Source organism: Pelodiscus sinensis, chromosome 1 (assembly GCF_052426305.1).
Source record: "Pelodiscus sinensis isolate ZL-2025 chromosome 1, ASM5242630v1, whole genome shotgun sequence".
Taxonomy (NCBI): Eukaryota; Metazoa; Chordata; order Testudines; family Trionychidae; genus Pelodiscus; species Pelodiscus sinensis.
Window position 1 is genome coordinate 318,519,218 of NC_143052.1, and position 23,317 is coordinate 318,542,534.

The 23,317-nt window shown below is 39.1% G+C and overlaps 1 protein-coding gene across 6 annotated transcripts in view; it reads right to left on the bottom strand.

The window, feature by feature from the left end:
* The window catches only part of PDGFD (platelet derived growth factor D), a 208,380-nt gene that overhangs the window by 44,384 nt on the left and 140,679 nt on the right, over positions 1-23,317 (bottom strand). For all 6 annotated transcript variants that reach the window (XM_089775665.1, XM_089775668.1, XM_089775666.1 and 3 more), the window contains exon 3: positions 22,557-22,737. In XM_089775665.1, coding sequence (XP_089631791.1) covers positions 22,557-22,737 — 181 coding nt within the window. The remainder of the gene's footprint in view (positions 1-22,556; positions 22,738-23,317) is intronic.

Consider the following 23,317-nt stretch of genomic DNA (forward strand, 5'->3'; position numbering starts at 1 on the left):
TTACTGATGGGATCACCAGCTGTTGATTTATTGCAAACAGTAAAGAATATTGCTTATTTAGATTATTTTAACCTGACCCTAGCATAAAAATTAGAAAAGGAAAAAAAAAGCAACTTAGTTTTTAGCACCAGTTCTGTATTTCCACAAATTAGTGCTCAAGTTAAAGGGATAAAAGCAACTTAAAATTTTTCACATTTCTGGTTATTAATTATTAAAAGTAACATTTAAGTTTTCTATAACTAATACAGATTACACAGAAACAAAATTTTTCTATATTCTTTTCCAATTTGTTGATAAGATTCCTTTGAATAATGCAAATGGAGCAAAAGAATCAGAACAAGATACAAGATGTACTCCATGGAAGAGGGAAGGAAGTCAAAGAACTAATACAAAACAAAGGCTGGGGTGAGCTCAACATGGACCAGAGAGGATATAGCTCCACTCTCTGTAGCTCTAGGGATACCATATTGTTCATGAGGATCTTCAAAGGCATTATGACTCTTAGGGTTTATCTACACTACCACCCTAGTTTGAACTAGGGTGGTTAATGTAGGCAACCGAAGTTGCACATGAAGCCTGGGATTTGAATTTCCCGGGCTTCATTTGCATCTTGCCGGGCACCGCTAGTTCAGACTCCGTGCCCGCAGCTACACGCAGCACAGAATAGATAGTTCGGATTAGGCAAGATGTAGTGAAGACATACCCCCAGGTACTACCTCTTGCAGAGCAACAGGACACAATGCAGGAGCACAGTTGCTATTACATGTCAGAGGCGGTAGCATGCTCTCCCCTCTGTGCTGCAGGGGAAAATGGGGTCACTTCTCTGTTTCCATCCATCTCCCATGACTTGTACTGGAAAGGAACAGAGTCACTGTGCTCAGGTGAGTGCAAGGTCTGCCACTGTGACTATCCCTGCATGGAGACTAAAGGAAGGAAACACCTTGAGGAGGCTCTCTGTACCTTGAGGCAGCAGCCTTTCATTATTTGGCCCTAAGTTTTAAGTCTTTACTGAGTGTCGGTCATTTTTTTTAACCACATTCAGGCATTTTTGTTTTTAGATTTGATTTGTTTTAATTTAACTTACCTTCCCTATCCTCTTCTTTGTTCAGACTGAGAACCTCATTTGTGCAAGCACATGGGTATCTTGGACTTAGCGATTTAAGAGCTTTCTATGTTTTTAATCTGTTTCTTACTGCACCTGGAAAATGTATTTGAGCCAGCAGGGCAAGCACTGGAAGCTGCTGCTGAGGTGAGAAAGCAGAGAGTTTACTTTCACACATTTGTGATAGAGATAAATTACATAGAAGGGGAGTGGAGTATTATATTTTTTGCTGCCTTGCATTACCTGACCTGAGTGCCTTTTATTCTCTGAGATTTAGTAACGGTGATTTTTCTTTATGATCTCACGTTTATAGAAAAGGGAGTGGATCTCATGAGCTACAAAACGAAGGGTAGGTGTTAGTTAACTGACTTATTCACATATGTAAAATGATTATGCGGGGCCTTGTTTATAGTTCGGATCCTTACAGGACAGGATGTGCTCAGCTACAAAGGCTTATATTACATTACACATTCTGATAGCCCCTAAAGCATTCACAACAAGTACCTTTCCATCACCCAGGTGCAAAAAAAAAATCCACCTTATCTGTATAAGCAGCAATTCAATTCAATCCGATGTGACTAAGCAGCAGGAGGTACAGCTGCAATATTTACACCAGTCATAATTTTGTTTATTGCTGCATCTAGTAGGGTTTCCAGAAACATATTTCTATCATTTGCAGTTTTTTTGAGACTGCCATAGAATCTATACTCTGCAATCTTAGCTACTGTGATCATATTGGCCAAGGTTTTTAAAATGCTGGTGACTGGCTATATCTTGGCAGTGACATAGATACTGGAACTATGAGTACAGGGGTTGCTGCAGAACCCTCCATCCCCAACTAGAAGTGGTTTACATTATATACAGGATTTACAGATTGGCTGAGTGGCTCACATCACCCTCATTATATAAACTGTTTCTGCATCCTTGGGCAGCATTCTTAGTCACATGTTGATGATACAAAAGGCTAAAATTCAGAGCCACTCCAAGATATTTGAGGAAATCCTTGTACCTGACTTTGGTATCACAGAAGGTGACATTCAGGTGCTTCTTTTCATGTTGGTTGTTCAATAGAACACAAGGGTCAGTTGGAATCAGCATAACTAAAGGTATGTCTACACTACCACCCTAGTTCGAACTAGGGTGGTTAATGTAGTCAACCGAAGTTGCAAATGAAGCCCTGGATTTAAATATCCGGGGCTTCATTTGCATCTTGCTGGGCGCCGCCATTTTAAAATCCCCGGTAGTTCGGACTTCGTGCCCGCAGCTACACGCGGCACGGAGTAGGTAGTTCGAATTAGGCTTTCCAATTCGAACTACCGGTACACCTAGAAAGCCTAATTCGAACTACCTACTCCGTGCCGCATGTAGCCGCAGTCACGGAATCCGAACAACCAGGGATTTAAAAATGTCGGCGCCTGGTAAGATGCAAATGAAGCCCGGGATATTTGAATTCTGGGCTTCATTTGCAACTTCGGTTGACTACATTAACCACCCTAGTTCAAACTAGGGTGGTAGTGTAGACATACCCTAATATCATTCGTACAGTATTCTTCAGATCTTCTCAGAAGATGTATTCTGTTTGGCTGAAGGTGTTCACTTGGACAATAAATATGGGATAATTTGTATGCCCAAAAATCTGTGATTGTGACATGGCATGTCACTGATATAAATAGTAAAGAGCAGTGGTTCCAAGATAGATCCATGTTGGAACCTTTTATTCGGTGAATGATGTCTGCTGCTCTGTTCATTAGACATACCTGAAATTTGTAGGTGATAAGCAAAGCTGTCAGTAGGTGCAGTCCTGTTCTGTAACACTATTTTCAACACTTTCAAAAGCAGGCAATCCCACCAGACTGCACTGAATGCGGAGGCCAGGTCCAGAAAGGCAGTTGCTGTTTTGAGCCCAATATGTCAGATTTGAGAATCTGTACCTGATTATGGAACCTAAAGATCAACCACTTGGCTTCACCCTGACACTGAAGATATAGATCACAGCAAACCAACTCAGCCTCACATGGGCAGTGCAGTTACTTCCCACACAATATGGGAAATTAACGGCAACCTGTTGTATGAATGTGGAGAAGACATGGACTATCTAGTGAATCTCTGCTCTCTAAGAGCCTTCTCTGCAGGGACAACCTTGATTCATTTCATATCACTGGAAGAAACTGACCAATTGGGAAGCGCAAATGTCAACCTTTAAAGTTACTTTTCAAGTTGCCATATGAACGATGGATAGGCAAAATGGTCGGTGTAAATTACCATGGTTCCAGTGAAGACAGCAGAGCTATTCTGACTTTCATTAGCTGAAGATCTGGCTGTAAATTTCAAGATTATTTTCACAAGGTAAAGAGATAGAGATGATTATTTCTGCCAGTTAGGATGATGAAAGAAAGTGGAAAGAGAATAACTAAGACCCAGATCCACAGAGGTATTTAGGCTCTTCACTTCCTTTGAAATCAATGAATTCTTTGTGGCTCTTGGCCTAAAGTGATTAATCGCCACATAAGAGCTATTGTAGAATTTACTTACACCAAGCTACAATATGAATCCACATGCAGTAATCTAACAGGACCCATGCACTTCTCCACTAGGGCTCCACTCTTGCAAACATGAGACTTTACTTTGGAGTAAAGTGAAATGTATGTGTGTTTGCAAGTGTAGGGTCTCATTGGGCGGAGGGGGGAAGTGGTGTGCAATTTGCATGGAGTCAAGGGCATGAGAGGAGAGAAATGCTTTACCTACTTTTTCAGTCATATGGAAACTTATTACAAGATATGCTTCTCATCATGTATACACTGAAATATATTTGGAAACAAGCATTGATGAAAAATTAGTATTTCTACTGCTAGAAGCTACAGCCCTGTTGCACCTGCATCACTGAAAAATAACATGACACTGAAAACTAGTTTCCCCCTTGCCATAGTCTATAGCATTGCTTTATGTATTTAAAACAGTTCACCAAGCCAAAAAACAAACAAACAAACAAAAACCCCACTAAGGTAAATTAATCTTGTTTGGAAGAATATCTCTAGGTCATAGAAAAAGGATCTAGCCATCCACATCCACATTTACTACTACTGAATAAAAACATGTACATGGACTCCTCGGCTCTAAACAACCTTTTAGGCGCTCAGATCCTGCAGGTGACTTTTCATGTATGGGCCTGTTCCTGTGCCTATGCAGAATCACTTACAAGATCAAGGCTTTATTAACCAGTCCAAGTTCTTTACTCAAACTATGAGAAAATAGGACAGACAAACTAGATTGGGGTTTTGTTAGACGTACAAAATTAGTGGATTGAAGGGAAAGCCAGAAATGTGATAAATCTCCGTTCTAGTAGAGCATTTATAACAGTCTCTCAAAAATCTCATTTCAAAATTAATTCAATTCATTCTCGATAGAAATGCCGTCATGCGGATTCAAAAGTAGATGAGGGACTGCTTACAAAGGGCTATCATAAATAGCAAAGCATTCATCTGCGAAGCAGCATCTAGTGGAGTAGCAGAGGTATCAGTGGTGGGTAAGTATGATTTAATTTAGACAGAAATTTTATGACCATCTTTCTTTATTTCCAGAAAAGGGAGAAAGAAGTATGAGAACCACATTTTCAGATTATATTACATTAGGAATTGTGACCACCGCTGAGAACATTGAGAGATTAAAAGGATGGTCAGAAATAACCTAGTAAGATTCACTTGGAAAGCAAATACATCCTGGTCTCAGATATCCCAAGGAAAAGAAAAACCTGGAAGTGTTAGGACTGAAAGAGACAAAGGGCATGTCTATACTGCCCAGCTGTATAGAGTAAAGGGGCATGAATTCTAGTACACACCAAAGGTGTGTGCTGTAGCTCCCCCATGTGGACATTATAACTACAAACTTAAAGGTTCATAAGATTGTAGTTATCTTTAAAGAGGACCATTAAGTTTATGTCTCTACACACCTTTAGTCCTAACTGAATAGACACGGTCTTACAGCTTGGGCTGGTCTGTCTTCATTGCTATTTTTGTCACTGTAGTAAGATTAAAGATAGCACAAAGCTGCAAATACATGTCTGGGGTTATGTCTACACTGCAGAGGGGATTTTTTTCCGGAAAAACAGCAAGTTTTCCAAAAAAACCACCTTCACTTGCATCCACACTGCAATTGCATTCTTTAAAAAAAAAATCTGAAGAACAGAGGGGTTTTTCCGACATTGGTAAACCTCTTTTTATGAGGAAAAAGCCGTTTTCCAAAAGAGCTTTTTCAGAAAAGTGTGTGTGGATGGGGAAGAGGGAGTCCTTTTGAAAGAAAAGGAAAGAGGAAAAAGCACAGGTGATCTGGGGGCTTCTTGGTCCATAGTAATCATAGCTTAAATGCGAGATAGCGTCCATTCAGCATGGACACTCTCTTTCGAAAAAGCAGACTGCTTTTTCAATGCACTTTGGCATCGAATGACACTCTTTTTTGGAATAAGTTTTTTTGGAAGATCTCTTCCGGAAAAGCTTCTTCCAAAAGAAGCCTGCAGTCTAGATGTAGCCTGGATGCAGTGTAGACATTCCCCAAGATGATAGTGGAGAGCAAATTAGACATGTCTCAAATGTTTTATGGCAGTCGAAGAGACCAGTGTAATTTTAAGACGAAGCAGAGGCAACAGTATCTCCTTACACTGGGGTGAGTAAGAGGTGACTAGCAGGCCTGATCTGGCCCACAAAGGCCCTGGATCCGGCCCACGGTCACCTTGCCTTCATCCTTACTACACAGCAGCTCACTCTGTTTTAAACGAAAAAAAAACGGCAGCCACCTTTATGTAAATGAAGGGTGGGATATTCAAATCCCAACTTTATTTACAATTTCAATGCATCTAATTTACATCCCTTTATCAAAAAAGGGATGTAGTTTAGATGTATCCAAAGAAAGATGATAGACATAAACCTGTAGGAGAACACATTAACCTCCCTGGACATTAAGTAATGGATTTAAAAGTAGCCATTTGTCTACCAAAAAATAAAAAAATCCCCAAACACTTCAAAACCAGATTACAAAAACAAACAGCATAACTGCAAATTATTTGCAAACTGAATACAATCAAATTAGGACTGAATATGGATTTAGATTTGTTATTTCACTACAAAAGCAATTTCCCCTCTCTTGGTATTCACACCTTCTCATGAGCTGCTCTGAGTAAGTCTCATCCACCCTGACAGAATTGGCCTCATTAACACTGGTCCTACAATTGTAAAGTAACTTCCTTCTTTTGTTAAACTAGTATAGATGTACATACACACACACACTTGTAATTTCCACTCCAATTCATCTGATGAAGTGGGTTTTAGCTACTAAATATTATGCATTAATAAATCTGTTAGTTTCTAAGGTGCCACTGAACTCCTCATTGTTTTTGCAGATACAGACTAACATGGCTACCCTCTGAGAACTATCAAGGGAAAAATACTTTCTGACAGCGTGATTTATTAGACTGTGTCTTCATCTCTACTTGGCATATATAAATATTTATGAGACAAAACTAATAAATGCACAATAAAAAAGGCCATTCCTGCGCTTGGAAAAAGAGGGACTAGATGACCTGAAAGCTTTTTAAAAATCATTAGATTTTATGATTGTCCACAGCTGTGCTATAACTGAACAAAAACTAAGCTAAAATGACTCTTAAAACATGGACTATTGTTTAATCAACAGCTATAAGCATTTTCTAGTGGTTACAGCTGTTACAACAAATATGGTGATAATTTGTTCTCCAAACAATGTATTCTGCAAACCATCATACCCACATTTTACTTAGTGAAGAGATGTATTTCTAGATTCCAAAGACTGACACCATACTACTTTGTAAAAATTCAGGGTAGAAAATGGAGATTGAAGTACAAGCTAGAGATAAACATGCTAGACGTCTGTGTCAGCCTTGATAAGGTAACACTGACATGTAATGGAATAAATAATGTTGATGTAATTCAAAACTGGACGTTGAGCCTCAGCGGCCCCCTCTCAGAAAGACTGGAAAGACACACAGGTCTTGTTTTCAATTAAAAAAGTATCAATAACCTAACTTGCTATGAAGGGTTTTCAGTGGGCTTTTAAAGGGAGGTTGGGGGCCCAATGTATGTCTGAACTCACAAGTCATCTACTACAGAAATCTCCCAAGCAGAAGTAACCAAAAGGGAGCAAATGGAATTCCTTCCTTTCTCTATGTAGAAGCTATATAGGGCTATATTCAAAAAGGGACATCTGCCTGCCACTTCAAGCCTTTAAATCCCAAATTTAAATGTGGGGCTCTCTCGGTATCTCTTATAGATACTGTTTGGCTGTGGCTTAGTAATTAGAGAATCACTGGGCCAAAGTCAGAGCACATATAGGCATGAGATTGCTATATAGCTTGATGGCTGGAGCACCCTGCTCTCCGAGGAACCAGTCTACCTGCTCCAATGACTCTTTATGCAGATTTCTTCATCTCTGGTATTCACTAAGGGCCCTTGTCTCTCCACTCCTGTGTTCTGTACCTTTGTTGTGCCTCATTGCTAGCATATCTGCAAATTTTTTGAGGCAGGCAAGGCCTTTTTCTTTGTACAGCACCCAAAAAAAGTAGCCTTCGATCCTGAATAAAACATCTGGACACTTCCACAAGAAACAACAACAAATACAACCTGGTACTAGGGTTGCCAAATGGTTGAAACAAAAATTCTTCCCCTTCCCCTCCCCCCCCCAAAAAAACACCAGGAAAAAATTCTGTTGAAGGAAAAAAAAAGGGGGGAGGGGGCGGAGAGACCAAAAAAAGGCCTCCAAGACTTAAAAAAAAAAACCCAACCATTAAAACAGCATGTCCCCTTTAAGAGTGAGTGTGGGGATAGGATCAGGGGAGCGGTTGAGCACTAGACCCAGGGGAAGCATTGTTTCCCCTTTGTCGGCAGTCATTTTGTGCCGGCAGCCTTGCAAAACCAGGTAATCATGGGTTCTGGGGTCAGGGGACTGGGGGTGTTGGGAGCCAGTGGGGACTCGGGGGGAGGGGAGGAGGCCAGGCGCTGAGTGTTTGTAGGGTTACCAGGACAGGAGGCAAAAATACTGGACTGTCCGGGTGAATACCGGACACTTGGCAACCTTACCTGGTACTCAGTTAGTCCTTCCTCTATTTTCCCTGCGTGTGACTACAAGATACTTTCCTCTTTTAGAAAAGCAAACGTTATCTCTTTCACTTTTAAATCACATAAGCAACAGGCTTCTTACTTAACTATCCTAGCAGGTAAGTGCTAGCAGAGAACACTGATTTTTTAAAAGCTGTTAATGCATCTTATTGAGCCATTCCTTTAAAGAGGCTATTTAGGCACCTGAAAATTCCTGAGTTTTTTTGGCAGGTGATAACTGATGACAGGAATGGTGTTTCTAATTCTTATATAAATTTTTAAAAAATTAACAAATACCAATTAAAGCTGCATTTTAAGTTTATTTGTAAGTTTAGAACAATCAACAGCAAGATATTTCCAATCCCAAATCTTGAGGAGTCCATTTTGGAGCCTTAACACAAGTCTGATACTTTGTACACTATCTTTAGTGAAATAAATAACATCTGCTTAAAATCTGTTTAGCCTTGCAATTATTTTTATTTTTAAGTGTTCTGTAGTCCAAATTGTGAAAAGGAGAATGAGATAGTTAATTTATTTCAGGAATGTTTAAAATTAAATGAATTACTAGAAACAAACAACATTCCAGACATGAGCTAAAGCAACGGATAACACCATGGTCTCATCTGGGCTGGGAAAAATCACCAAAAATTAGAATTGCCAGATTTCTGCTGAAACAATAGTCCACAGTCACTTAAACAGAACACATCCAAAAGTAGCCCAACCCATTTACTTAAGCAATTTCTACATTGGTCTATTCTTTTAAAAAGAAACACTATCAAGAGTACAATTAAATGATGGATGTTAGCAGCTCAGATCTATTCCAAACAAATTTTGTCAGTCAAATCTTGGCTTGGGTTTGTATATGTGCACTGAATGGTTTATGCAAATAGTTATGAATAAATACGAAGGATTGGAAAGTGATTCCTAGTGTGTTGCCTTAAGGATCTGAGAGTATAACATCACCTCCATGACATTCACTGAAGATACTCCAGTTTTTGAGAAATATTAAAGAGTAAGTAAACAGGAGCTAAGATGACTTACCAGTTGGAAAAGAACATTCAGCTAAAAAATGGTGGCAACTTAGGGCACATTTATTTGTATCTGCACATGTAAAAGACCAGCAGATCCTTAAAAGATTCTTTCAGTAAAAGACTTAGAATTAAAAAGCTCAATTCCCATCCTGCTGAGGAATCAAATATTGAATCTGAATGAGCCCACCTTGTAATCTGACCCAAAGTCCATTGTATTCAGAGGAAAGACTCTCACAGAAAAGTAGAATACATGGCTACTCTAGGGTTTTACCATTCCCCCAAAATGTGGAGAGCTGGGGAAAAAAGGGAAAGTTTTAAGTAATTTAAGCAATGTTTGTGGTGTCATGTTTGTTTCCCGACAGTAGAAAAAGATCCGAAGTGGTCACTCTTTAGTTGCTCTTTCAGTGAAGCACTGAAGCATCCAAAGCTGGACTAACTTGAATGTGTATGGGACAGCAGCCCCCTACCCCTTCCTGAGCAGCCCTATGTCTACTGGAGTCAGGAGAAGCTTGTCCCCTACAGCCTTTGTAACACAGCAACTTGTGAGGATGAGAGCACATCATCAGGAAATCTGCAAAATCATCTTCTGAGCTTCCTTCCTCATCCATCACTCCCTGAGCCTGCTTGTCTCAATGAATTTGAAAAAAAAAGTGCTGCAAAAACTCCCATGCCTGCTATTAGATCTGTCAGATACACCTCTGCATCCCTGTTGATAGGGCAAAGAATAGCCAGTTGGGGGGGGGGGGAGGGGAGCGGGGCGGAGTATGTGGAGCAGATGGGGAAGGGTTGGAAAGAGTGATCTTTTAAATCAATGCAGCTGAGGCTATGTCTAGACTACAGAGTTTTTCCGGGATATATCCCAGAAAAACTGTGCCACATTCAGGGTATATGTCTCCTCTCTGCGCTTTTTTTTTTTTTTTTTTTTTTCAGAAGAGCAGATGCACCCTTTCAGAAGCCTGGTCCTCCTCCTCCCATGAGGAAGAAGGGCTCTTCCAAAAGAGGGTTTTTTCTGAAATTTGGCTCAGTGTAAATGGGCCAAATTTCAGAAAAGCCTCTTCTGAAAAACTATCAGAAAAAGGCACTCAAATTGCGCAGCACAATTTCCGTACCTTTATCCGATGAAGGCCCGTAGTTTAGACATAGCCTGAGCAGGATTGGGAGAGAGCCTGGAGAGGAAGAGCAGCATAGATAGCCTTTAGCTGGCTGGTGAGGAAGAAGAGTCAGCTAACGGAAGTGACTGCTCACCTTTGTGTTTTGCATTTGCTGCTGCAGTTCTGTTCTTGCCAAGATGGAACCAGTTCAGGAGCTCTGCTTCTAACCCAGCTGCTCCTGATTTCTGCCAGGAGCCAAGCAGAAGTTTGCATTTATTGGGTCTTTTGTTGTGCTTGATGAGCCTGCATTCCTTTCACTCAAGTGAGTGGGAAGGGGAGGGGCAGAGGGAGAGAGTAAACAAAGAAAGCTGCCTGCATTGCTTTCAGTCCTGGCTAGAGGGGAGGCAGGAGACAGTGCCCTACTACAGTAGGACACTTGGGAGAGGGACTACTGTCCCTTTTTCCACCCCAAAATAGCAGCTTTGCCCACCTTGCCCAAAGCTTTGTATTTCCTTTCTCCCAGGTACTGACTTTGACACCTACAATCCTCCCCCCTTATCATCTTTGATAGCTTGCAAAAATTAGAAGCCTTCCTAATTCCCATGCTTCCCATCAGGTGTTCTGGCCAAGAAAACACCTACTCTGAACTGCCACCTGCCTCTCATACCCTTACCTTCAAGCATTTCAGTAACCTTCCTAAACTTGTGTCTTTAATTCTTCCTGCCTGCTGCCCTCAGACATCTCTCCATCCTCCTTAACCATGGTGACTACTCCCGACCCTTACTGCTGTTCTTTCCTCTGCAACATAGTGCTGCCCACTCCGCTTCACTGAGATACAAAGGTGACAACTGATCTTTTATTGGCCAACCCCACTGTGGAAGCAGGCTCTTTGCTGGCCAGGCCTCTCCTGTGTATTGCCATCCAAGCAAAAGGTCAACTTCCCCTTGATGAAAACCCTTACACTATGTAACTTAAAGATCAGCGATGAACAGTTACCTAAACCAGACCTAAAAGGTTCATGTAAAGTTCGTGCTGGTTGTGCTGACTGTGCCATGCCCGATAAGGCAGGAAAGGAAAAAACAGGAAACGATCTCACCCCCTTACTGTATTGCATTTTGCTTATTGGACATTCTAATACTTATTTGGTGCCTACGTATGTAAGAAATTGATAAAATAATAATTTATACATAGAAGCCCTTTAATAAAAGTTTAAAAGATATTTAGTATTAGTTTGTCTGTTTCTGCGCCTCCCTGGGACTAGCCGCATTTCCGAACCTTTTACTTTAAACCACACCCACCAGCCTTTTCTCCATCCTCATCTTTCTGAGTCTTGTGTTGAGTTTGACACAGTCAGTCAAATCCTCCTCTTCAACTTTCTCACCTCTGGGATTTTGCGTCTCTGCTTTTTCCTCCTGTCTCTCTAACAATTCCCTTAGCATGTCCATAGCTGGTTCTACTTCTTCCTCTTTCACTTTGTGTTGCTCTCACTAGCCTCCATTCTTGGCTCCCTCTTCTTCCTATTCTGCCCTTTCTTATCCACGGGTGCCTTAATCTCCTTGCTTTAACAATTTTTACGCCAGTGACTCTAGTAATAATCCCTCCATTCCTCATCTCTTTCTTTGTGCTCACATCTGTGACTGTCTCATTACTGTCTCATTCCTGCAGCAAAATCAGGTCTATTCATGTCTTTCCCCTCAACTTCTTTCAGCACCTTCCCTTTCCATCATAGTAGATAATTCCTCCATCCTTCCCCCCGCCCCAACTCTTTGACTACTAACTAGCCTTAGAAATAGAAGAAAGAATAGGGAGAATTCTAATGACATTAAAAGACAGGTGGGATTGGAGAGAGACAAAACCTCAGTTGTAACAAAACTATATTGCTATAATTTACTCTGAGAAGAGGATCTTCTTCAGCCTGGGGCTGGATGCTTCTCCCTGAGCTATGACACCCCGAGCCCATCGCCCTCATACAATACTGTGTCCCAGTCTACTTCTGCTCCGTGTGAAGCCTTAATCCTGACCTTCAAGGCACTCATCAAATCAGAACCCTGTGATAGTCATCATCCTGAGCTGAAGAGGATTTAGCTGTGGAATCAGCCTCATAAGTAGGTCACACTAATTCAGAACATGACTATTCTGGCCCTGCTGCAGAACCCTCCACTCAGAGGAGCTTTCCCAATAGAACCAAAACAAAGGGGGAAAGGAAGAAGAAAACAGAAGTCTTCATAAATATCCCAGACTGTCCCTCCTATAGGAGGAAAGAAAGATTCCTGAAGTACTCCCCCAGTGACTTTATCAAGAAGATACAGTTTATATGGAAAGCACTTATGTACTACTAGCACATTTACCCAGCCTTGTTCAGGTCCTTAGCTCAATTATTTTTTTGTTTTTTTTGGTTTTTTTAAACATGCTTTATTTAAATCATTGCTGTATGGTGGGGCTGAGAATGAGGGTTTAGTAGCAGGCTGCCCCAAAGAGAGAGGGGCCAGGTGAGAAACGTCTCTCCATGGCTGCTGCAGCTCCAGCTGGTACAGCGAGGAGGGTGTGTGTTGTGTGCATTTCCTCCAGCTGGGGCAGATCCAGGTTCATCGTCCCCTACATAGCCCAGCCAGAGTGAGGAATGCAGCAACCTGTGCTCTTTCCCCTCACTCCCTGACAAAGGGGAACAGCCAACATTGTTCCTATATGAATTGGGGGAGGGAGATACAGCCCCTCATCTTCCCTAAAGGGAGCCTTGGGGGTGGGAGGCTTGGGCCTGGGACAGTCCAGGATAGGGGAGGGAGTGTGTCTCCAGACAGCCCTTTTCACCTGCCTGGTGATTGTCTCTTTTCTGTATGGTTTTATGAGAAGCAATCCCATTCTAGGCACATCCCATTTTCCTGGCACAATCGAACACTTACCTTGCTTTAAGTTATGATAAGAGGAAGCTGTATACCAAATGTGGTGGTCCTAGCTCTCACCATTTAGGAGGAATTCTTGAACAAAAAAACAGGCAAACTCTCTCAGATATACACTAAAAGATCTCTCCAACCCTACGGCTAAAACCCTAGTCCAGACTTTGGACATTGCTCACCCATATGACTCTAGCTAACTTATCCTGATAACGCAACTGTCACTTTTTTTCCTTTGTCCAAATCGTTGGTGCTTTATCCTGTGCTGCTTTGAATATCTGAAAGGTTCTCTTTGCTCCCATATGCCATACAGTCTCACTTTCTTTGTAACACTCCCATGAAGCAGATAAACCGAGGAATGGATTTTAAAACTGCTGAGTCCTAGTCTCTGCACTAAAGAAGAGAAAACCACCTTCTTGTACAAGAGAAGGAGAAATTAGCCAATGTCAGCGCAAATGTTAACTGAGTTTCCTTTAACATGCAAACACACATTTGTAAGCCTTTTCATTGTGAGATTTATTCTTTGCTTTTAATGAAGAGTATAAATCACTTAGTACTTTTTAATGCTTCTTTTTAATGTAACTATTTCTCCTAAACAAAATGACCAATAAACTCTCCCAAATCCTTTGTTTACATATAAATAGCAAAGGAATTTTAAAGCCTTTGGTTAAGCCCAATGTAATTAGAAATAACTTCATTTCCCCCCCCCCTTAGTCCTCTAAAAAGATGATAATCTTGTTGACAAATTTATACATGGGTGACGCACTCTAGACAAGAACACAGAAGTTGGTTATCTGCCAGCATCTCAAGTAAACAGGAGTTTCATAACATGAAGTATTAGTTTTTTGTGCACAGTGTTTATGAAAATATCCATCCTGGCTAGCATACTCAGGAAATCAAAATTTAATCAGTGAAAAATGATCAGAAGAGTGAATGACAAGTGTGTGTGTAATATATATAATATCTCACATCCCTGTAATGTGATTAATTCCTGATCATTTAATTAACAAAACCAAAATATTCACCTGACTTCCTCCCTCCCCCAAAAAAATCTACTGGGATTCTTTCTTTGGTTTTCAAAAGCATTGAAATTAACTGCACGCTATTATCAGATATATCTTCACATGCAACACATTATGTAGGTTTCTAGGCAACCTATTTTGTCTTGGAGACATCAATGAAGTATTTGTCTTGCAAAAAAACCCAGTAACAACTTAAACCAAAGCATAGAGGGCAAATATCCATGTAACACTATACAGAAATAGGTTCAATTTGCATTTGATCTGATGAAATTCTATAACCTGAGATATCTAGGGGATCAGACTAGTGGGGTCACTTCTGGGCTCAAAATTTCTGAATCTGTATTTGCACTGCTGTCCTAGTATGGTTTTGTTTGTTTTTATTTTTTTAAAAAAAATTTAAATTTTTTGCTTCCATGCTTAATATTTCAAGTAAGTTGCTATTAATGGTAGTAATTACTATAGTCTAATCCTGTAAACGTCATTTGTATGATTAGATCTGTGGAAGACAGACAATAAGACTCATCACTTGCACGTTTGTTTGATAGGAGAGTCAGGACCAGGACCTTGTTTTGTGGTCTAAATATGCTTAGTTTGTTGGCATTTATTTAAAAGTCTGAATGGAGCAGTGCTGAACAGTTTAAATACAACATTTGGGCTCTATTTATCTTCTAATTAGAGCTGATTAAAAATCTGACAAATAACAGCAATTAAATTTCATGAATATGTGTATAAGTTTTCATTCTGTTTTTGGACTGGTGTTATTACTAGATAATCAGACAGGGACTGCACATCTTGTTTTAATAAAAAAAATTCAATTCTCTATCAAATTCCTCAGGATGGTTCAACATTTCTCGTTTCTATAAAATTCCACTGGACTCTTCCATAAAAGAAGTTTCATTTGCAACAAACAAAAACCAAGTAGGATGTGGCATAGTGACATCCCAATGAGTTGTACACTGGTATAATCCCACATATTTCAGTAGAGCTACTCACATTAACAGTAGGGTACATCAGATTTGATTTGCAATATTAGCCTGAAAAAAGTGGAAACTTAGTATAAACCTCCAGTATTTTTATATTTTTAAAATGGTATTACAGAGAAGAGTAGAATAAAAATAAAATTAAAATGGAATTTGTTTTGCTGCCCTAAACTGTTGGTTTTCTTTTTTATTATATGTTTTCTTGGAAAATTGGTTGGCAGTAATACTTAAGATAAAAAGTTCCTTAATATATGTTGAATTTACAAGCAATATAGGGTATACAGTAACTATGTATTAATGTAAATAAAAAACATACATACACCTCTTATAAAACAAAAAGACAAAAATAATGGCTGTAATTATCAACTGGAATTTAACATTTTCTAAGTGTATGTCTAGAGTACAAGGCTACCCTGTGTCCAAAGAACACATCTGCTATTTCAAAATAATTTGCAAAATAACAGACGTGCTGTTTTGGCATCCCTGTAAACCTCGTTCCATGAGGAATAAGGCATATCTTGAAATAGTGCTTTATTTTGAAATTTGGCACTGTGTAGACATGCCAAATTTCAAAATAGCCCATTTCGAAATCAAAAGATGATACACAATTTGCGCTTATTTCGATTTTAGAGTGCTGTCTAGACATACCTTAACTGGACCATTTAATCAAAATCAGATGCAGGATTGACAATTTTAATTTAAAACATCATCTTTTATTAGTGTGTGTTCATGAGCTACTTACTGATTATACCTTTTATATTCATGAAAGTGAGATTGGAAGAAGATATGCAAATTCCGCAAATCTGCATATCCTCTTTCGACACTTTACCGTAATCTAGATGAGCCCTCAGAGCCTTCATTAGAAGTAGCTCTACTGAAGTTAAGACAAGTATGACAGCTGAAGTGAGTGCTTCATTTAAAATGTAAATATATACACTTACAGTAATTTAATTACACAAAATATGGGAGTCAGATGATCATAAAGATTCCCCAGAACTCTGAACTTAGGCATGGACCAGGGCATTTATATTTTTAAAGGAAAGAAGTGAAACAACTCCTCTTCACCCCAACCTAAAGGTCCTTTTTAAATAGCAACCACACAGTGGAAAAGAAGAACAAGGGAAGAATTTCAAACAATTTTGCAGGCTAAATCTAGTTTATGGATAACAGCTGGCATGGATGATATTCTAGACTGGTTTGAGACTTGTGCTTTAGACCTGTGAAATTTTAAGAAAAAAATTCATAAGAAATAAAGGGAGAAATAGATGCCTATGTAAACTGGCAATAGCATTACTATAGTTTTGCAATGTAAATATGCAACACATGTGTGCAAAAGCTGGCCCTTTACATGTCTAAGTACCTGTTTGTGTACAAAGACTCATTTTACATAAGCATGTGCAACATGTGTATGTACCCAGGTGCAAGTTTGATAGTTGCAATTAAAAAAAATATTTGTAAATATTACACTTTCTTGTTCTTGAGTATTTTTTGTTTCTCTAAATGGAAAGATTGAAAGGAAACTAATGTTGGAATGTACTAGAAGAGGTGATAACAAATGTAAATCTTTTTCTTGCAACTATTGCAAGTGCCTCAACCTGCCACATGCAGAGTGGTGAACTGACAAACAAGTTTTGATACATCAGATTAAATAAATTTAACTAGTTTCCATGAAGGTTCATGGATTTCAAGACAAGAGGACACCATCCAGTATGACCTGAATAATACATAGAATTTCACCCAGTAATTCCTGCATCAAAACCAAAATATACAATTAATTTGGTAAACTCTGTTTTGCTTGCTTTGATATTTTTCTAAAGATTACGAAGACAAGAATGAAGCATACAACCTGAAGTGACCCCCTTTCAAACTCTAAAATATCTATTTGAATTCAGGTTCTTTTCTTTTTAAATAAAGTTTTGTGCATTTGTTACTGGAAAGGTTTCATGAGAAAGTTCCAAAAATAGTCCAATGTGAAAATGGCTGCAGAGCAAAGAAAAAAAGCAATTTAAATATATTTAATTTCATCTGATGCATGATATGTTTTTGCTTGATCCAGTAATATAGTATAACTTGCAGCCTGCAAATGCACGCAGAATTCAGCCTTCAGGGGTCAGCAGTGTGCAGTATATCCACTCTATGTACCCTGTCCTGACAGATTGTGAAGACTACCAACAAAGGGTTGAATCTGCTGAATATTAATTCTATGGATCTTGGATTGGACAATTTAAACTTTGAACTGAGGCTAAACAAATTCCATCTTCATCCCAGGACTACCAGTACCCTACAGATTTCTCTTCCAACAAAAAGAACATTTCATTTTAATAGTGTGTTTAGATAAAATTCTCTCACACAACAGCAGCTATATGGCAAAGCACTCCGTTTACTCTTCCCTAAGCATTACACAGGTAGGCTGTGTCTACTCTGGCACCCTTTTCCGTAAAAGGGATGCTAATGAGACACTTCGGAATTGCAAATGCCGCGGGGGATTTAAATATCCCCCGCAGCATTTGCATGAACACGGCTGCCGCTTTTTTCCGGTTCAGGGTTTTGAAAGTAGGAATAAGGGATCTTCTGGAAAAGGGCTTATTTTCCACAAGATCCCGTCTAGACTGGCACTTTTCTCCGGCAAAACCCCAAGCCGGAAAAAAGCGGCAGCCATGTTCATGCAAATGCCGCGGGGGATATTTAAATCCACACAGCATTTGCAATTCCGAAGTGTCTCATTAGCATCCCTTTTACGGAAAAGGGTGCCAGTGTAGACACAGCCGTAGAGCAATTATACTTTGAGCTTTCTAGTACTGAATATCTTCTACTTTGAATGATAACGTTCTTTTTCTCAAAACCTAAGGGTCATATATGAGCTATACATGGTTGCTATGCAAAGTTAGATAACTGTAACAATTTCTCTGAAAATATTAAACACACAATGTAAAAGACGCTGCTTCCTTTTTTGAATGTTTATGCTTTGTGGATGATGGACTGCGACATCATAAATATTACTTAGTCTTCCTTTCTTCAAATTAAGCTCCTGATTCTGCTGTTCTTATTCCCACAAAGTAGTACTTTACTCCATGAGTAGACCAATGTTTACATGCACATAAGCAGCATCTGGCTTTACATTTGTAGCCTTAAAGATATTTTTACAATGTATACCCCATATTTAGACATGGAATAGGTTAGTGTACAATTGTTTACACACAAACAAAAGGCACTAGCAGAAATGAAATGGTGTAAATATTGGATTTTTCCTAGTACAAATTTAATCTTATTGCTAACAAAATTAAGAAAACCTAGATGTATAACACTGTATTGAATTTAAAAAGTCCAGATTGTGAAGGATATGAAAACATAATGACATCATATTAATAAATTACTATCTGATTGCAAAACTTGTCTCTGTTCAGCTATATTGCACCAAAATGATTATATCATTATTGAGGACAATACACGGAAAACACATTTGTTTCAAAATCTACTTAGACTAATGAATATTCCTGCTTCTTTAAAAACAAAGGATTCTCATCTCATCAAATCAGCTTGTTCTACAATGGCAATACTGCTACATAATATAAAGAATCTTAGAGCTTATAACAACAATGTGAACTTTAACATACTTTGTATTGTATTATACTGCATGTGGATTAAACTCCTTACTGCTAGGAAAGAGACTGAAATCCAGGACCTCTATGGTGGCATTCTCTGAAATGCTTCCTGTTCCACACACAGGGCCAGGTAGGCAGGCAGAACTTCAGAGTCTCAATGCATGGATGAGACGATGATGTAGGGAGGAGGGATTTAGATCTATTAGGAACTGTGAACACTTCGGAGAGAAGGGAAGCCTATATTGGAAGGATGGGCGCCACCTAAACCAAGATAGATCCAGACTGCTGGCACTAAACATTAAAAAGGTCGTAGAGCAGTTTTTAAAGTAAGAGATGGGGGAAAGCCGATTGGTGTGAAGGAGCACATGCATCAGATGGAGATTAAATAATAAGATGGGTGAACTAGAGTACCTCGTATTAAAGAAGGAGATTGACATAATAGGCATCACAGAAACCTGGTGGAATGAGGACAATCAGTGGGACACAATCATACTGGAATATAAAATATACTGGAAGGACAGAATAGGTCAAGTTGGTGGTGTAGTGGCACTATATGTGAAAGATAATGTAGAATCAAATGAAGTAAAAATCTTAAAAGAAACAACATGTTCCACAGAATCACTATAGATAGTAATTCCATGATCTAATAAGAATAGAGCAGTAGAGATATATTATCGACCACCTGACCAGGACAATGATCGTGACATTGAAATGCTAAGGGAGATTAGAAAGGCTATCAAAATAAAAAACTCAATAATAATGGGGGATTTTAATTATCCCCATATTGACTGGGTACATGTCACCTCATGACGCGATGCAAAGATAAAAGTTCTTGGTGCCTTAAATGACTGCTTCTTGGAGCAGCTGGTACAGGAACTCACAAGGGGAGAGGTAATTCTCGATTTAGTACTGAGTAGAGTGCAGGATCTGGTCCAGGAGGTAACTATTACAGGATCACTTGGGAATAGTGACCATAATATAATAACATTTAACATTCCTGTAGTGGGAAGTGCCAGTCCAACACACTGGCATTTAATTAAAAAAAAAGGAATTACGCAAAAATGAGGAGGTTAGTTAAACAGAAATTAAAAGGTACAGTGACTAGAGTAAAATCCCTGCAAGATGCATGGAAACTTTTCAAAGACACTATAATAGAGGCCCAACTTAAATGTATACCCCAAATTAAAAACCATAGTAAGAGACCTAAGAAAGAGCTACCGTGGCTTAACAACCATGTAAAAGAAGTAGAGAGAGATAAAAAGGAATCTTTTTAAAAGTGGAAGTCCAATCCTAGTGAGGTTAATAGAAAGGAACATAAACACTGCCAAATTAAGTGTAAAAATGTAATAAGAAAAGCAAAAAAGTTTTTGAGGAACAGCTAGCCAAAAACTCAAAAAGTAACAGCAAAATGTTTTTTAAGTACATTAGAAGCAGGAAAGCCTGCTAAAACATCAGTGGGGCCCTTGGATGATCAAAATACGAAAGAAGCAATCAAGGATGATAAAGCCATTGTGGAGAGACTAAACGATTTTTTTGCTTCAGTTTTCATGGCTGAGGATGTTATGGAGATTCCCAAAACTGCACCGTCCTTTGTGGGTGATGAATCTGAGGGACTGTCCTGGATTGAAGTGTCATTAGAGGAGGTTTTGAAACAAATTGAAAAACTAAACAGTAACAGATCACCGGGACCGGATGGCATTCACCCAAGGGCTCTGAAAGAACTCAAATGTGAAACTGCGGAACTATTAACTGTGGTTTGTAACCTATCCTTTAAATCAGCTTCTGTACCTAAGGACTGGAAGACAACTAACATAACGCCAATATTTAAAAAGGGCTTTAGAGGTGACCCTGTCAATTACAGACCCCTAAGTCTAATATCAGTACTGGGCAAATTAGTTGAAACAATAGTAAATAATAAAATTGTCCGACATGTAGAAGAACATAATTTGTTGGCCAAAAGTCAACATGGTTTATGTAAAGGGAAATCATGTCTTTCTAATCTATTAGAGTTCTTTGAAGGGGTCAACAAACATGAGGACAAGAGGGATCCAGTAGATATAGTGTACTTAGATTTTGAGAAAGCCTTTGACAAGGTCCCTCACCAAAGGCTCTTGTGTAAATTAGGTTGTCGTGGGATAAGAAGGAAGGTCCTTTCATGGATTGAGAACTGATTAAAAGACAGGAAACAAAGGGTAGGAATAAATGGTAAATTTTCAGAATGGAGAAGTGTAACTAGTGGTGTTCCCCAAGTGTCAGTCCGAGGACTAATCCTATTCAACTTACTCATAAACTATCTAGAGAAAGGCGTAAGCAGTGAGGTGGCAAAGTTTGCAGATGATACTAAACTGTTCAAGATAGTCTAGACCAAAGCAGGCTGTGAAGAACTTAAAAAATACCTCACCAAACTGAGTGGTTGGGCAACAAAATGGCAAATGAAATTTAATGTGGATAAATGTTAAGTAATGCACATTGGAGAAAATAACCCCAACTATACATACAGCGGATAATTTAGCTACAGCTAATCAGGAAAGAGATCTTGGAGTTATCGTGGATAGTTCTCTGAAGACATCCACACAGTGTGCAGTGGCAGTCAAAAAAGGAAATAGGATGTGGGGAATTATTAAAAAAGGGATATAAAATGAGATGAAGAATATCTTACTGCCCCTTTATAAAACTATAGTATGCCCACATCTTGAATACTGCATATAGATATGGTCTCCTCACCTCAAAAAGGATATTTTGGCATTAGAAAAGGGTTAAGAGAAGGGCAATTAAAATAATTAGGGGTTTAGAACAGGTCCCATATGAGGAGAGGCTAAAGAGACTGGTACTTTTCAGTTTAGAAAAGAGGATACTGAGGGGGGATATGATAGAGTTATATAAAATCATGAGTGGTGTGGAGAGGGTGAATAAGGAAAAGTTATTTACTTGTTCCCATAATAGAAGAACTAGAGAACACCAAATAAAATTAATGGGTAGCAGGTTTAAAACTAGTAAAAGAATGTTCTTCTTCACACAGCGCACAGTCAACCTGTGGAACTCCTTGCCAGAGGAGGCTGTGAAGACTAGGACTATAACAGATTTTTAAAAAGGGCTAGATAAATTCATGGAGGTTAGGTCCATAAAAGGTTATTAGCCATGGGGTAAGAAATTGTGCCCCTGGCCTCTGTTTGTCAAAGGCTGGAGAAGGATGGCAGGAGACAATTTGCTTGATAATTGTCTTTGGTCCACCCCCTCTAGGGCACCTGGCAGTGGCCACTGTCGGCAGACAGGATAAAGGACTGAATGGACCTTTGGTCTGACCCAGTATGGCCATTCTTATGTTCTTATGTTACTTCTTGCTTAGAATCACAGTCCTAACTCCCTGACAGTATTTTTCTTTATAGCAAATGAAAATCAAAATGGAGTTTAAACAGCAATCATTTCAACTGTCATTGCTGTGGTGTTTGTCAGTGTGCTCAAACTGCTGCCTCAGTGCAGAAAGTGTTAGTGTTTCTGAAACATATTATTAGTTTTACATCTTGTGATGGACTTGTCTTTAGTTTCTATTTAATAACAGGATGTCAAAACTGTTTTTATCTGTGCGTAGTTGCTGGAAGGAAAGTATTTTCAGTTAATTAATATTGTAATCAGCTGCAGTAAGCTATGTCATCCAGTCTCCCAATATTGCTGTTCTTTCACACTCTGGCCTATCCTGTACCCTCTGAGAAGTTACTTACCACAAGGGAATAATATATCTTGAATCCAGGTTTAGCCACGAAGTAGTCATCAGATTTGAAGGTTATCTTTATTTGGTTTGTTTTGGATGTTATTCTTGGAGGAACTTCCTTGTGACCACACCACCGTCCTCGGATAACCGTGCTGGTTTCAGATAGATCTTCCACCTCCACAAAGTCATACCTGCAGATCAGTTTGATAATGTATTAAATTCTCATTGCATAGAACTGCTGCCACTACACAGGAACACTGCTCAAAAATTGGTCAAATGTATATTGGATTCCACTACAAAACATTTGATTAAAAATTATAGATGGTAAAAATGCTAGCTTAGTCCTTAAAGTGCTGAAAGTTACTAAGAATTTTAAATATGTAGGATGGTTGTGTAGGAAACAAGGAATTTGCAGTAAATGAATCACTAAATGTGTCTAAACTCAGCAACAATTACATTTTTCTTGCTTAAGGTGCCATGAATATAAAACTGTTTAAAAGGGCTCTAGAGGTGATTCTGGCAATTACAGACTGGTAAGTCTAATGTCAATGCTGGAGAAATTAGTTGAAACAATAGTAAAGAATAAAATTGTCACACACATAAGATGAACATAATTTGTTGGGGAAAAGTCATTATAATTTCTTTAAAGGGAAATCATGCCTTACTAACCTACTAGCGTTCTTTGAGGGGAGGGGGCGTTATAACCAGGAGGGCTAACCAGCAGCCTGGGGACTAACGGGTTAACTATGTCTCCTGTCTCTAGCCAGGTAT